The sequence below is a fragment of the Zalophus californianus genome, chromosome 14 (genome assembly GCF_009762305.2).
Source record: "Zalophus californianus isolate mZalCal1 chromosome 14, mZalCal1.pri.v2, whole genome shotgun sequence".
Taxonomy (NCBI): domain Eukaryota; kingdom Metazoa; phylum Chordata; class Mammalia; order Carnivora; family Otariidae; genus Zalophus; species Zalophus californianus.
The window spans coordinates 79,784,549-79,801,708 of NC_045608.1; the positions used below are offsets into that span (position 1 = coordinate 79,784,549).

Below are 17,160 nucleotides of genomic sequence, written 5' to 3' on the forward strand. Positions count from 1 at the left end.
TAAATACATCAAGGACTGAAATGTAAAATGTAAAGGTATGCAAGTACTAGAAGGAAATATGAGTGAATTCCTCTATGACCTAGGTATCAAGGAAAGGCTTTCTAACTGTGACTAAAAAGCCAGATGCATTAAAAAAAACCTGATTACACAAAAATAAAAATCATTTAGAGGGCAAAAGTCATAGTCAAAAGACAAGGGACAAACTGGGAAAAATTTTTTATTACATATATCACAGGTAAAGGACTAATATCCCTAATTTATAAAGAGCTTCTAAAAATGAAAGCAAAGGACCAAACAATCTATAGAAAACGAGGGAAAAGAGATGAATAGATAATTCCCAAGAGACATATAAAAATGGCCCTTAAGTGTGTGATATGATGTTTGACTCACTCCTTAATAAGAAAAATACAAATTAAAAACACAGAGATACCATTTCTCAAACACAAGATTGGCATAAATTCAATAGACTTTGGTGAGGCTATGGGGAAATAGGCATTCTTCCTATATTGTTAACAAAAATGAAAAATGGTACACCTCTAGAGGGGAATTTAGCAATATCTAAAAGTACTACATGTGCATTTACCCTTTGTACCACTAACACAACTTCCAGGAATTTATCCTGAAAATATACTTCTAACAGTATGAACTATGCATATGCTCAAGGTTATTTGTTGCAGGATTATTTGTAATTAAGAAAAAAGATTACCTACCTAAACATGAAAGCATAGGAGACTGGTTAAATAAACAATGGAATACACACACAATGGAAAACTAAATAGCTGTAAAAAAGAATTAAGAGCTCTATGAATTGATATGAAGTGATTACCAAAAGGTATTAAGTGAAAGATGCAAATTACAAAAAGAGGATATATAAAATGCTACCCCTTTTGTGTAAGAAAGGAGGAAAAGTAAGAAAACATCCTTATATCTATTTATCACCGCAAAGAGAAACATATAAAGGATAACCAGAAAGCAATGAAGGCTATAGCCCATGAAGGATTAGGGGTACAGGAGAATGGGGGGAAAGTACTACAGGCAGCACTTCTTTGACTATACCTTTTTGTACAGTTTTTATGTTTGGAAACATGAATATTCTACATACATAAAAAATTAAATAAAAAAGAATAGGAAAGAAAAAAAAAAGCCAAAACAAACTGAAACAAACCTAGCTGTAGTTCAAATGAATACCATAATCACAGTGAACAAAATGGAGGAAGGGAGGGAGGAAGGCAGGCTGGGAAATCCAAATAACTATGAACACAACATTTAACCATAAACCCTCGGTCTTGTGCAAGGTGAAGTGTGGGCACAGAGGGAGAATTACAAACAAATCTCGAATAATATTAAGTTTGTTTATTTTGACGGTATGGGTGAAAGACTCCTGAAATTGTCTTAGATGTACTATAGGACTGAACAAATGAGTACACATGTTGACGCTGTTGGGAGCCAGGTTTAGTTATCAACATGGGAGGAGCATATAAATATGGAATGGGGGAAGGCAAGAAAGAAGAGACAGAGATACAGGTATAGTGTGAACTTATGATTTCTGAAATATGTACAGGTATGCATGTTCATGTGCATATATGTGTGTGTTAATGTGTGTATATGTATTTATATGTAAGAGGAGTTATATGTATATAAAAGCATATATTTCCTAGCTCTGTCTTCTTTGAAGGGCAGAGAAGCAAAGACACTCCAGTAGTGATGAGTGCATATGGCACTCAGATCTTGGTGTCTAACACTATTCACCCAATAAAAAGAGCTATGGTTCCTCAGAGAAATAACTGATTCCAGAGCTGGGACAGTGTGGACATAAGGTAAACCTTATAAAGTAAACATCTTCTTAATGCCAGAAAATAAGAAAGTGCTCAAAAAACTTAAGGGAGGGTGGGTGTCTATTTACAAGCTAGCTCGAAGGTGCTATCTCTAGCCAAATCTGGGGCAATTTGAGCACCAAAGTATCAACAGTAATGAGTTCTACATCTTTGAAAAAATAGGTGCTCATGAGTCTGCAATAATAATAAATAGATGAGTGAGGGAATGAATGAATGAATGAATGAATAGGAAAGAAGGGAAGATTCTTAGAGGAGAATGCTGAGAACCTCTGATAAATGCAGTAGTAGTTATTTTGTAGCCATCATGACAAAGACTGGATCAGGAAAGATTTATGAATGGATGCTACCTCTAGGGAGAAATTTTGATGAGAATATCTGCTGGTCTTAGAGTGTGTCCCCACTGACAGCTTATTTACAATGAAAAAAACTGGGCAACACCTTGATAGGGTGATGGAAATTAACATCAACAATGAGAGACAGATAGAGATCGTGCTCCTCCAAATGTAACCCTAGGAAGGGCACACCATCCCTTACGCAGTATTCTGGCTAATAATGCATAACCTCAATTTAATTACCAGGAAACATCAGACAAATCCAAATTGAGTAACAGTCCATTGCGGGGCGGGTGTTGCGGTTGGTTATATTCTTCAAAAATGTCAATGTCATAAAAGACAAAGAAAGAAAAAAATGCCATGAACATTGCTAAGTCAGCTGAAAAATTAATATATGGATGGCAGAATAAATAAAAATACTGAATATGGTATCTAAAAAATGTTACCCACACATGTATTCATAAACACAGATGAGGGACAAGCACATGAAATGGAGGATGGTTTTCTGTAATTCTATGTTGTCTCTCTTTTTTTTTTAACCTTTTTAGAAATTTTAAAAATGAGATATAATGAAATGCGCACAAATTGTGTTTTCTTTGCTTCTCTTCTTCACTGTAGTTTACCCTTACGTAGGTAAGAAAACTAAGGAGGTGAGCCAGGCTGCACTGGAAAGGAATGAGCAACAGATGCATTGTTACTATGTACATTGGGTCTCCTATTTGCCATATACTGTTTATCTGCTGGTGTGAGTTATATATGACTGTGCACTTGAGAAATGATGGACTGTGACAGAAAGACTTCCCTTTAGTACTACAGTTCCCATTCACAGTTTTTGTTTTTTCTGGGAATTTAAAAACTAACACATCATGTGAGAGAGATCATTACTAATTGTCACCTCACTAGAATATTACCCACCCCTTCCTTGCAGTATATAAGCTCCAAAAGGAGGGATTTGGTCTGTCTTTATTCTTCTCAGGGAACAGAAGAGTGCAGTGCCAGAACATAGTACAAACTGAACACATTTTTTTTTTTTGAAATGAAGGAGCAGTCATCAATACTGTTCCTGCAAAATGAATATAAATAGTAATTTTATTAAATCAAGATAATTTAATGGGAAAGCCTGCAGAATAGCATTCATCATTTTTAAGGTGAAGTTCCATCCAGAGATCTTTTTCTTTTTCAATGAACAACAAAAATCATTAAAAAAAAAAAAAACCACAAAAAAACAGAGGGGCTAAATTGCATGTCACGTTATTCATAGGCATCACAAAGTGTCTTTTTTTTTTTTTAAAGGAAAATCCTAGACTTCAAGCTTGCCTCTGTCTTATCTTCTAATTGGAAGGAAAACCCTAGGTCCTTAAATTAGTTCTGTTTCCTTCACATGCACACTTCAGGATCCTTAAATAAAGGTACTATAGAGGAATGCGTTTTGAAACATTTAACTGGCTTTATAAAATGTGTAATGTTTTGGGAAGTGACTAATCAATGTTATTTTCAGCAAGGGAAATACAGATAAAACTGAACTGTTTCCTTGTCCCTGCGTAAGGACGGAGAATTTATGAATTGACATGAAATTTCAGCATAAGAATCTCTTCTCTTTGGGAATCCGTTAGAGTTTTATCAGATGTGAATAAACATATAGCCTTATTATCAGGCCAATAATATTCTAACAAGTAATTCTTACTAACACATGAATGGTCACAAAAGTTCTAATTTTCTTTGTCAAATTCCAGCATGAGATGGAAATCATAGCTGATTATAATTATTTCCATTCAACAAAATTATTTCTTTCAGTAACAATAATACAGGTATATATGGATAATTTTAAGATATGACTTGCTATAATAACATTAACTCATTTAGTTTGTCCTCTTACCTAATATTATCCAGCTAATGATCTGGTTAAGAAGAGGCAGTCCTTGTTTCTTGAGCAAACTGTCATGGGTCGTATACACAACACACATGGAAAGCACGATGCTCAGCATCTGAAAGTAAATACAAGACACACCAGTAGAAGAGAAGGTGGTGAGAGACTAATTTATATATAAAAAGAATCCTTAGAAAAGTGCTTGAACAACTGGAATCCAGCCCCAAAACGACTGAAATTGGACCGGCTCACTCACAGCCAAGGCTACAAGATAGAGCTCTGGCAGTAAGCAGAGGCCCTCCTTTACAAGCACGAAATAAGGCATTTTGCACTTTCAAGAGTAGTCTGGTATACGTGATCACACCATATCTATTTAGAAATATTCATTATTAACGTTGAAGATTTCTTAACTCATGGAAATGCAGACGGTGCAATGTGGCTGAGTGTCTTCTACCCAAGTCATATCCATTGATTCAACACATATGTGTGGCCTGAGTGTTCACCTGGTACTGGGAACACAAGGAGCACAGTATTCTTCAGGGAATATATATAAATTTGTGGAGAACTGGTAAACTATGGCTGGTAGGCTGGTGGCCTATTCCTAGAAATACCGTTTTGTTGAAACATAGTCACTTATATGTAGTATACGTTCATTCATTTATGTGTAATCTACAACTCCCCCTGCGCTAAGTGGTAGAGCTGAGAATTTACAAGACTCCATATGACCCACAGCCTAAAATATTTATAATCTGGCTCTTTAGAAAATTATTTGCTAACCCCTGAACTAGTGGATTATTTGCCATTTTTAAGAAATGACATAGCTACAGTTGTAAATAAAGTAAAATCTCTTAGAGATCAGATTAGCAACCCCATCACCAATCCCTGAGATACCTTTAATTTCTCTTATATTTTCAGTGAATTTAGAAAAAAAATTCTGTTGATAAAACTATGACACAATCCTAGGATCCTTTCAATTGTAGGATACATTCTCATGTCAGAGATGTTAATATGTCAAAGATATTTTTCTTGGAATCACCAAAAATATGCTATACAATAGAGGAATCAATCCAAATTAATAAAATTAATGTAAAAAGAAATTTCATAACAGATTTACCAACTCAGGAGTATTTCCAACAAAGACTGTGAGAATTTTAACATGATATTTGCTCCTATAGAGTAGGATCCAGGAACATTCACTTCTGCCAAAGTAGTCATAATTATAGGTGAATTTTGTCAAAGCTACCTATGGGCTTTAGTGTAAAGCCAGTCAGTGCACCATTTAAAATGAAATATACATTCCTATGTCTTGACAGGACATTTGACAAAATATTTCTTCTCTTTTTATATGTTCTCTATTGTTCTCCAAGAATAAACTAACATCTTTTAAGTGTTGTTATATTTTTCTTTTAGAGTGTTCTTGGCATTACTTTCTATTACCCCAGCTTTGTTCGGAGGAAATTTTTTGAGAAGATTCCTATAAGTTTTCTTTTGTCAGTGTTTTGGATACGTTTTTTAATTTTTTTGTTAAAAAAACAAGTAGTGTCCATGCTTATGTACAAAACAGCTATCACTTTACAAAATATGACATCATATATTCTCTAATTCTTACAACTCTATGAGATATTATCTCTACAGATTAAAAACAAATACACCAAAGCTATATCACTGAAAATCCATTATCTGGTTCACAGTATAACTGAGAATTGACTCAATTTTGAAACCTCAAGTTCAAAGTTCTTTTCACCACACCAAAGCCAGCAGCCAAGGAGAAGTCTACTTTCCCTGGCACGTCATCTGAAGTCTTAAACTGGCTATTCTTCATATAAACATACTCAGAGGCTGCTTTCTCTTCAAAGATTACCCTTGTCCTGACTCAAACGAGAACACAGAATCTCAGTCCAAAGGAGGCTGTTTATAGCTCAGCTTTTCGGTCAATATGGATGCCTCTTATATCTCCTTAACCTCTGCTCTCTTGGCATCTTCAGGCTGCCTCCTGCTGACCTTTTGGCTATTTCATACCTTTTAGAGAATATATTTCTGTGTAATATCTTAAACAGAGAACTTTCTTCTCAGCTGGCAGGCATTGAGCAATGTAAATGTGATGGCATCTTAAGAACAATATCATTAAATACAACCATAAGATCCATTTGGTATATCATTAGTATAACATGATGTTGAAAACCTGTAACTGACCTGAAATAAATGTAACAGCAGCTCTTCATTTATAAAACGATCTTTTCTTTTTATGAGAGATGTTACAACACAAAGGGATAGCAGAAGAACCAGCAAGCCAGCACCCATTCTGTTTTAAAACACAATTCGCAATTTCAAATTTTCTTAAGATATTTACCGAACACATAAAAATGTTAGATATTTTACTCTAATGTAGACCCTATCAGTCATTTGGTTTTATCAAGATGAAGGAGCAAAATAGATATACTAGTATAAGAGGAATAAAAATCACAGGATGAAGATGCAGTAGGGGGACACCTGGGTGGCTCAGACAGTTAAACATCTCCCTTTGGCTCAGGTCATGATCCCAGGGTCCTGGGATCGAGTCCCACACTGGGCTCCTTGCTGAGGGGGGAGCCTTCTTCTCCCTCTGCCTGCCACTTCCCCTGCTTGTGCTCTCTCTCTCTCTCTCTGACAAATAAACAATTAAATAAAATCTTAAAAAAAAAAAGATGCAGTAGGGATGGGGTTATTTTTAATTTCTTAGATACCTTTTTTTAGATTAAAAAAATTTTTAATTTTTTAGATATCTTTACCTTATTTCTTTACTTTGATTTTTTAAACTTTTATGCATACCAGCTACCATAATTCTTAGCCTGACTTGGATAAATTTACAGAAAACAATTTAAAGGTTAAACATATCATCAGTATCTACAACATAAATTTTCTGACTATGTGCACTTACTCATACAAAAAGGATCAACATTTTTATTCCCTACTATTGTTCTAGTGTTAGTAGGACAAAATGTTTCTTTTTGTCGTTAATCTTGGTGCTTTCCTCAGAGGCTCCTGGCTAAAGGAAGGGTAGGACAGAGGTCACAAAGGTAGCATGCAGGTGAGGCATTTGTACAGTTAAGAAACAATAAATTACATTTTTTTTTTAAGGGAGGGAGGGAGGAGGATGTGCAGGGGCAGAGAGAATATTTGGCAGGTTCCACGCCCAGCGCGGAGTCCAACGTGGGCCAGACTGATCTCACAACCTGAGACCTGACCTCATGACCTGAGCTGAAATCAAGAGTTGGATGCTTAACCGATTAAGCCACCCAGGTGCCCTGATAAATTACACTTTTTCAAGAACACCAGGTATAGTATGGTTCCTAAAGTTGAAGGAAACTGATACCAAGGAAATGGTATACTAATGTTAAGCTATATTTCTCACCTCCTAAAAATCTGAGTAACATATGACAACTGAAATAAGGTTAAGGACAGAATCTGGAGGCAGGCAATATAACAACTAAGAGAAAAGGAGTTGGTTAAAGAGGAATAAGAAAGAGCAAAAGGCAGGGCTAAAAATGAATGCAAAGCAGGAATTCCTAGGAAAGTACTTGCTTGTTTTTGTTTTGATTCTTTTAATACTCTTTGAGAATTGTAAGGGAAAAAAGTAGTTATACATTCAACACGGATTACCATTAAGACTTATGAAAACAGCCATCTATGATCAAGATTCTTTGCTTTTCCTTTTAAAAAAAAATTTGGTATTTTAATTCATTGGCAAATGTTTTTATTTTAGAGACTTGAGTAAGAATATTATAGCTATGTTGTTTTTGCTTTTTCCTTTAATCTTATCCTTAAATGTTTTACATATCTGTCTTGGTAAGTGTCTAAAGAAGGGAGGTGATGTGAGAGATCAAATGGAGAGTAGAAATTTCTCCATGAACCAGGAGTCAACATAAAGAAGTTGCAAATATAGCTTACTAGAATACCAGCACAAACGTAAATCACTGAGGAACTTAAATTAAGCATAGAGGGAAAAAACATAATTTTTAAAAATACAAATTAGATTTCTCATGTTTTAACAAGTTTGCTTCTTGAATTCATCTTTAGTAAAATATGCAAGTGGCAAAGTTCTATGGAGACTATTTATATAATCTCTTCTCCTTTTAGTGTATAAATTCTGCTCAACTATGTCAACACTGCTTGAGCAGGACAGAAAGGCAGAGATTGACCAAAGTGGGGAAAGGGGCTTTGTAAAGACAACAGGAGAGCTCACAGAAATATGAAACAAGCAATAAATTCATCTTCTTACCTACTACTAGAGTTTATGACAGATACAAAATGTTTTTACTTGGTAACACTAATAAATTATGTCTTAGAAGTATGGTCTTAGAATTCAATACGATTGGGAGTCTGGGTGGCTCAGTCGTTAAGCATCTGCCTTCGGCTCAGGTCATGATCCCTGGGTCCTGGGATCGAGTCCCAAATCCGGCTCCCTGCTCTACGGGAAGCCTGCTTCTCCCTCTCCCACTCCCCCTGCTTGTGTTCCCTCTCTCACTGTGTCTCTCTCTGTCAAAAAATAAACAAAATCTTAAAAAAAAAAAAAAGAATTCAATACAATTATTTTGGGCTCTGCTAATAAACTGACTTTCTGGAATAATTCCTGACTTATTCCCTACTAGTACTTCACAGAATGAGATAAAATGTGTTCACTGATAAATATCAGAAACTCAAAAATTAACACATACTTTAAAAAATATCATTTAGTTAATATTCTTTCAGCTAAAAAAGATATATCCTCATCAATATTAGGTTAAAACGCTAAAAAAAGTTGCTTATACAGAGTTCAAAACAAAGTAACAAAGATGATTGCATGATCAGAAAATGAGAGGAAATGTTACACAAAATACAGATCATTTAGTTGCCAAGCACACATGTGCACACACACACAGCCAGTGGATTTCTTGAGAATAATTTAAAAGTAAAGTCAAAAGCAAAGGTAATCAATTATTTTACAGATTTATTTGGGATATATTGAGAAGAAATAAATGTGACAACAGCATGGAGAATTAGGTAAAGTATACAGAATTTTCTAACAGTTTAAGTGATTAGATATGGTAAAGTTGTCACGGTACAGAGCTTTCTCCCCTAGAGATCATTACATGCAAATTAGGAGAGAATTTCATTATTCTAAGACATTTAAAGTGTGGAAATGCTCAAAGGCAAAGATTACATCAATGGGTTTTAGATATTTTCATTTTTGGCAAAGAGAACATTTTTTCATATGAATCCTTTTACTGATTCCTCAATATACAAAAGAGTCTAGACTTTTTTTTTTTTTTGGCATTTTAAGTTATCAATGTTTGGCCCAATTTCATTTTTTCTGAAGGCCCAGAAGCATCACCAATGAGCTTTAATGCTCCCCAGAACCTGAGCCAATATTTATGACTAATTGTTTGATATTAGTATTTTAACTTTTAGTTTATTCACTAGTTTATTTTGAAACTCATGACCAAGATTAGGTTCATATTTCACAGTGCTGATTGAGAAAAACAATTATATTGAAAAGAAAATAAGTTAAAATATTGTTCATACACTAGAAAGATATCTGGCTTTCGTCCTACAACAGGCATCAGTGGGAACACTGCCAGGAGCAAGGAGAAGAAAATCCAACTCAGTGAGATGCTCTAAAATAAATAAAAAAGTTATCTTTAGACAAGTACGGTAAAGAAAACTGTCTTTAGTGTTTCACAGACTGCACGACTGTGAAGACCACATGCAAAGCCTTAGAGCTGTTAAATTGTAATACAGTTCCTCTTGGTGGCAGATCTGTCATGTAATAGGTACTGTATTAGGTATAATATGAGCATTATCTGATTAAAGTCTCACAATAACCTCATGAGGCAGGTTATATTACAATATTTCAGATGAGGAAACGGAGCTCAGAGATGTTAAAGCATCAGTGGTACCAGGTCTATGACCAGTAAGTGAAACAGCCAGAATTTAAACCTGGGTCATATTTCACAGCAAGGGCTTCAATCAATTTATGTTACACCATATACTGATAACATCTATAAGAAAGCTGGCCTACAATCATAGCCAAGTGATTGAGCTCAGGAGGGAAGGAAGTAAAAATACTTTCGCAATTAGATTAAGACAAAAAATTATCAAAAACCCCATTAATTGGAGAATCTTCTAAGTTCTCAGAGGGTGGAAAGAAGATATTTCTATCCTCCTGGTACCACCATCAAAAAGTATCAGAGGGGAAACCTGAGCCAATTCTCAAGGCTAGGAGAAAGGTGACTCCTCTGACTTGAGTTGAGAGCACTGCTTCCCAAGCCGCTGCCTTGCTCTGGACAATACCATCCTTTAGATTTGGTATTTGAGGCCAGCAGAATCTAGGAAGTGATTTAGAGAAGGACAGACCAGTTCTGCCTCGGTGTTATTTCAGTCACTGCATGACCAATTCACCTTGATATGAAAGTCTATGTGAATCACTTGAAGGTAACCTCAGTCCTCCTGTCAAAAGGACCAGGCTCTTTATTTAAGGACATATTCTACTCTTTTCTTTAAAAATGAACAATTCCCTGAGTTAAACACATATCAAAACAAAGTAGCTACTAATCTGTCCGATGTCAAAACAAGTACTTATACCTTTGCTCGAGTCCATAGCTGAGTGATAAATGGCCAACACGCAAATGCAATAAGTCCAGCTGTGAGCATGTAGCGGTAGAAGAAACTGAGAACCTAGCAATGCATTCCAAAGAAGAAATGAAAAATGAGGTCATTTAAGAGGAGTTACATATTTATGAAAGAGATCTGAAAATACTGGAATGCGGTAAATTACTCACTAATACTTCAATTCCCAGGGTAAAGATGAACAGATATCCAACCAACTGACTTGGAGGAAAGGTCAACAGTGATAAGACAAAGTCTTGAATGACTTGAAACCTGTTTGTCAAGATTATTTATAAAAAGATTATTTATATTATATATTGAACAAAAAATTTAGGTAATATATGGTAAAAAATAAAAACTGCACAAACCTAGAAATCAGGGACTTTTCAATTCATAGGTTATTCAAAAACTAATATAATCTCTAACAGATTCCTTTCAATGGCTTCACTTACCTAAATCATTTTTTTTGAAAGCTAGAAGTATTTTAGGAAAAAGTGTAATTTCTGAATTTGATAATGATCACAAAAATTTGTTTTAAAAATAAACATTAATGATAAATAAATGTTTGATCTTAGCTTAAACATGAGTACATACAATTACAGATACAGGATCAGAAATAAAATACAATGAACCCAAATGGATAAAAGCTGGAAAACATTTTAAATTCACCAAGATCAATCATATTGAAATCTCAACTGTCTTAATAAAATAAGCATAGGTTTTCCTAATCTAGGTGGAGAAACTCCTAATTGCACTTTTTCACTGAACTAAATAACCTTCTCCAAACCCAATTTAAGATGTTGCTAATTGTATACTCATTGTAATTAAATGTGAATCCATAACCATTAAAACTGTATTACATACTGGAGTACTTTTTACATTTCATCACTGGAAAAAATTTTTTTAGCATTTGTAGTGATTAAGTAGGTAACTAGAAAAGGTCAGTATCATTTGGTTTATGATCTTTTTCTGACTGAAAAAAATGGCCACATAATGTTATCAAAACTACTAAGGTGCCATGTAGGAAAGCAAAGATAACACCAGTCCAAAGGAGAATGCTTCTTATGTTCTCAACAGGGAATAAGCACAAGAAAACAAGAGATGATTCTGTAAATCATTTAGAAGATTTTATAAGAAAAGTGAATTTTTATGTTTTATTTTCTAAATAATCTATCAAAAAGATAAAGATAGAACATAATGTACATTCAAAATCACATTTCCTCTTAAAGTTTAAATATATACATCATCTTAATAATTAGGACACTTAATAATTCAGAAGAGGTTCTGTAGTAGAATAGAATTTTCTATAAGGATAAAACGTTCATTCTAAAACTTTTTAAGCCAGAGTACATATATCCAGCAATCACATTCCTTTCAAATGGAGAAGCAACACTATGTCATTTTGTTTGTGTCTTTTTGTCTTATACTTTTAAATGTTAATATTTTAAACATTTTAATATTAATTTTTATTTTGATATTTTAATATGTTAGTATTTTAAAATACCTAATGTCTTCAAACAGTGTGGTCAAAGCTGGAGTTAACAAAAATTAGGATAAAAATACACATCATGTCATGACAAACATGCTGGCCAACCCTGGAAATTTTCAGGCCAACCTTGAAAATACCCTTAAGTCTGGGCTCTGATTCCCTACTTTTGGGGTCTGGTTTGCTCAGAGGATGCTTGGATGCCCAAGGCTAAGTTTAAATTCTAGATTACTGGTGCAAATATAGAGGTCAACAAGATGTGCAACATGACCCTCGCTGCCTATGAACGTGAACCAGCCCAATATTTGAGTGGTTTTATTTTAAAGCACTTTAAACTCGCCTAAGAGCTCTACCTCTGATGTTTTCTACAATGGTAAGAATCCATTTTACTTCCAGCTTGTGAGGAGGCACTTAAAGGAAGAAACCATGGTACATGTGAATAATATCCACCTCTGTGTGTACACATTACTAGCCTGGATTTAATTACAAAGTTCCATTCATCCAGGTTTACATGATAGCTATGAAAGGAAGGGCAAAAATGTGTGGGATAGAAAACATGTACATGTCCTTGTGAAACATGATACACCGGAATCTCAGATGATGAGACAAATTCAAAATATACGTTACTCCTGGCATAGTACTATCAACATTAATTATTCTATTTGTAGTACAGATTTTTCTTATTTATAAAGGATACATACACAAAGAAGGGAACAAGGTCAATACTACCTCAGGGCAAAAAAGATGAAGTCAAAAGATAAAGGCAAAACAAAAAGGACGTTTATATGCAACATCTGTGCTACTATAAAGGAAGTGGGAGGGCTCAGAGATTGGAGGGTATTATAAATATCTTTTATGATTTATGCTACAGAAATCTAATGCACTTTAAATACAAATTAAACTGTCAATGAAGTGTAAGATAAGACAGCAAGGTGTGTTACTTACTCTCTTAGCACAGCATACCATATTGGCACTGGCAACAAACAATATACGTAGTAAGTCCAGGGACAGTCTTGAATCAGAAGGAAAAATGCTACTAAAACACTGATAGCTATAAAACAACATGGCAGGAGGTGGCTTGGTTTCTGAAAATCAAACAGAACATTGAAACACTTCTAAATTCATGCTAACTGATAGGTTTTTAAAAGAGATTTTACAAAGTGAAGAGACATATTACTACTTTCTTTCAATGGTTCCACACAACTACCTGATTAACTGAAGAACTGCATTTAAAAAAAATGCTATCATTGGAGAAGTATCATTACGGAGGAAAAGGTTGGGTATCCTGGCATTGTTGCAATTAGGCAATTCTCAATTTAAAAATGACTATGTTCCCCAAGTTTGTCTGCAAGTAACTTGTTTGGAATTCTGAACATACTTCTCCTTAGTAACAATCTTATAAATGTTGATTGAGCTCCCTGACCAGCTCACAAAAGCCCATTTAATGCACAATAAACCATGGGACTTAATCTTCATTTGGAACAATGCTTCTATCTATTCAAACTCCAACTTGACATGCTGCCCACGCTCCTCTCTCCATTGCCCAACCACAGTGTGTTCATTGGGTCATATCTTCTCTTCCCAACCGCCTGCCAAACAAGAAAGGAGTTCCTCAATGTAAGCCACGAGTGATGGCCTCCATGGGCTGGGCAGGCCCGTGGGTGCTCTGGGCCAGGAGTAATGAAGCAAGCTTCAGGTACAGACATTCCAGTAATTGGAAAAAGAACACACCTATGGAAAGCTGTGATGCCAAGAACAGCACCAGAGGAAAAACCCAGGAATGGAGGGGCAATTCGGCATTCTCTTTCGCCTGTCCCTTGTTTTGTCTCTGTTTTCCCCTTGCTTTGCTAGCCAAAGCTAAATAAGGTGAGAATTAAGAATTACTCACTGGAGTAGAGGAATTGCAGGGGAGGGAAACAAGAGATTCTTTTCCTCTTTATAATTCCTCCTTAAAGGCATAATATGTCACCAGAAAGGAAGGAAGAAACAAGGACAAACTAGGACATAGTTGTAAAAAGGAAGGTGAAACACAGCAATGTGATTAAGAGTTTAGAACTACGGGGCACCGGGGTGGCTCAGTTGGTTGAGCGACTGCCTTCGGCTCCGGTCATGATCCCAGGGTCCTGGGAACGAGCCCCGCATCGGGCTCCCTGCTCGGCGGGAAGCCTGCTTCTCCCTCTCCCACTCCCCCCGCTTGTGTTCCCTCTCTCTCTGTCTCTCTGTCTCTCTCTGTCAATTAAATAAATAAAATCTTTAAAAAAAAAAAAAAGAGTTTAGAACTACACAGAGCAGAACTCAAATTCTGGCTCAGTCACTTGCTCTATGTACAACCATATACAACCATGAGCAAAGTACAAAACTGTAGTGAGACTTAATTTCATTCCGTTTGTAAAATGAGAATAATAATCCATATCTACTTATCAAGGTTGGTAATGTTTAAATTAGATTATGTAAAGCTTAACAAAATGCCTGGAATGTCATTAATGCCTAGTAAACAACAGCTGCTATTATTACTGTCATTTTTACTCTCTCCTCCCTACTTCTTTGCATTAGTCGCAGCAGGCACTACAGAAACCTGTAAGTGAACAGCACCAGGAATGGAGATGTGTGAGAAAGCAAGGGAGGTCCCAGAGGAAGGCACAAATCTCAAATACATGTGGATAGCTGGAGTCTATAAGCTGAAGGTGGCCAAGACACATATTCATTTTAAGAGGTGAGACTGGTTTCACATCATTTTGAGACTAGTAAAATAATAACAAAAGAGGTTGAAAAGAGTATCTAAAAAAATTGCAGGGATTCTCTGCAGTCAGTATAATATGGTGTAATAATCTAATCCTTTGATACTTAAAATAGACACTACCAATGGCATCCACCTGTAGGAAAGGAAATCATGAAGAATTCAGTTCAGCTGAAGTACAAGATTGAACGGCTTTTAAATAATAAGAGGGGCATTTTCTACTTTATCATAAGTTGACTCCCCACCGTCCCCTGGCCCTTCCAAGAACACCTGATGATAACGAGCCACGCTGGTGCCTTACAGTCACTCCTTCATCCAACAAGCACTGATTAAGTTGCACACTCTATGCTGTGCTCTGTACTAGGTGCTGGCCTTCAAGGAGTTCAAACCATACAGGTCGAGATGGAAATCATGAGACTTGGTTTAAGGGGCTAATATTTTGGGATTTTTATTAGGTAATAAGAAAATAAAGGAAAGCACATGGCAAAATAAGGATATTTAGTTCTAAAGCAAGTAACTTCTGAACTGGCAAAAAAGCAGAGGAGAAGAGTATGTAGAAGTTACATGCAGAACACAATGAAGAGGAGCCATAGCAAATTACATTTCAAGAAAAGAAGATATTCACTGCCTGTAATGGTGATAAATTAGAACTGACCTGTATAATTTGGGTGACACTGTCATGTAGAAGGGACATAAGTTTTGGAGTCAGACCTAAATTTAATTCCAGTGCTGTCCTTCTGGTTGCTTGTCAATTTGACTAACCAGTTTAGCTTGTCTAAAGCTCTGTTTCCTCATCTGGCCATGAGGATAATATTTGTTGTAAGCCCATCGCTCCCTCCCCTGTAGGCCCTCTATAGTCTGGCTGTATCAGTGGCTTGCAGCTCTTTCAAGAAGCCATGCTACCTCTCTCCTCATCTGGCACAGGCTGCTCACTCTGTGCATTGCCTTCCTTTTTTCTATTGCACTACCCTATTCACCCTTTAAGCCTTCACTTTGTGGGCGCCTGGGTGGCTCATTCGGTTAAGCATCTGCCTTTAGCTCAGGTCATGATCTCAGGGTCCTGGGATCAAGTCCCGCACGGGTCTCACCGCTCAGCGGGAAGTCTGCTTCTCCCTCTCCCTTTGCTAGTGCATGTGCACTCTCTCTCTCTCAAATAAATAAAATGTTTAAAAAAAAAAAAAAGAATTCACTTTGGCAACAGCCTCCCCTGTGAAGCCTCCCTACAGCCCGACTGCAAGCATTGCATTCTAATACATACATGCACAGCTGAGCTTCATCTGACCTCCTAACTGCTCTCCATGCCTCCCTTCAGTTAAGGTTATGGACCACTGGCATTTTATTCTTCGTTCAGAACTGTTCACATTGCATCACTTCGCTAGGTTATAAACTCTCACCGAAGAGGAATAAGAATGTTTTGCAAACAGAACCAAAGGGTTCAAAATATTTTTGATAACCTCAACTGAGTCAGTTTTGTGTGTCATCTTGGCTAGGTTACCATCCCCAGTTCTTCAAACACTGATCTAGGTGTTGCTGTGAACATATCTTGTAGATGTGATTAAAGTCCATAATCAGCTGACTTTAAGTAAGGGAGATTATCCTATGTAATAGGGGTGGGCCTGCTTCAATCCGATGAAAATCTTTAAGAGCACAATGGTGGCTTCCCAGTAGAAGAAAGTGCAACTGCTGAGTGCGGCTTCAGCTCCCACCGGCCAGCTCCAGTCTGGCCCTCCTGAGGGCCTGACCCCTGGATTTAGGACTTGCCAACTAGCGCCCACAATCACATAAGCCAATTCCTTACACAAAATCTCCTAATATATATATCCCACTCGTTCCTTCACTCTGTTTGAACTCTAACAAATGCACCAACTCTTCAGTAATGGTTTAAAATCTATAGTCCACCATCTGCGGCGTTGATTATTTCAGCCTAATCTATACTGTTGGTATAATCTTTTATTAGTCCCTTGAACAAACCTTCCACACTCTCCGCAAATTGAACTATTTATTTTGAAAGCAGTATGGTGTAGAAAGAGCCTGAATTTAAGTCAGAAAATATTAGTTATTTCATACCAGTGTGTCCTTGAAGAAAACATGTATCTCTCTGAGCCTAAATTCCCCCCATCTGTATTTATGAGAATCGCAACTACCAAAGTTAGAGTAGTGTTAAGCTTAATTGAATAACACATGTAAAGCACCCAGGATAGTCCTGGGATAGTGAGGCTCAATAAATATTACTCATTATCCCAGCATAATCATACATTTTCCCAACTCTGCCTCTGTTT

At 36.2% G+C, this 17,160-nt stretch overlaps 1 protein-coding gene across 9 annotated transcripts in view; it reads right to left on the reverse strand.

The window, feature by feature from the left end:
- Nucleotides 1–17,160, reverse strand: part of PIGN (phosphatidylinositol glycan anchor biosynthesis class N) — a 108,258-nt gene that overhangs the window by 41,867 nt on the left and 49,231 nt on the right. For all 9 annotated transcript variants that reach the window (XM_027577305.1, XM_027577304.1, XM_027577300.1 and 6 more), the window contains 6 exons: nucleotides 13,090–13,229; nucleotides 10,832–10,931; nucleotides 10,635–10,727; nucleotides 9,576–9,667; nucleotides 6,228–6,336; nucleotides 4,044–4,152 (listed from right to left, as the gene is read on the reverse strand). In XM_027577305.1, coding sequence (XP_027433106.1) covers nucleotides 4,044–4,152; nucleotides 6,228–6,336; nucleotides 9,576–9,667; nucleotides 10,635–10,727; nucleotides 10,832–10,931; nucleotides 13,090–13,229 — 643 coding nt within the window. The remainder of the gene's footprint in view (nucleotides 1–4,043; nucleotides 4,153–6,227; nucleotides 6,337–9,575; nucleotides 9,668–10,634; nucleotides 10,728–10,831; nucleotides 10,932–13,089; nucleotides 13,230–17,160) is intronic.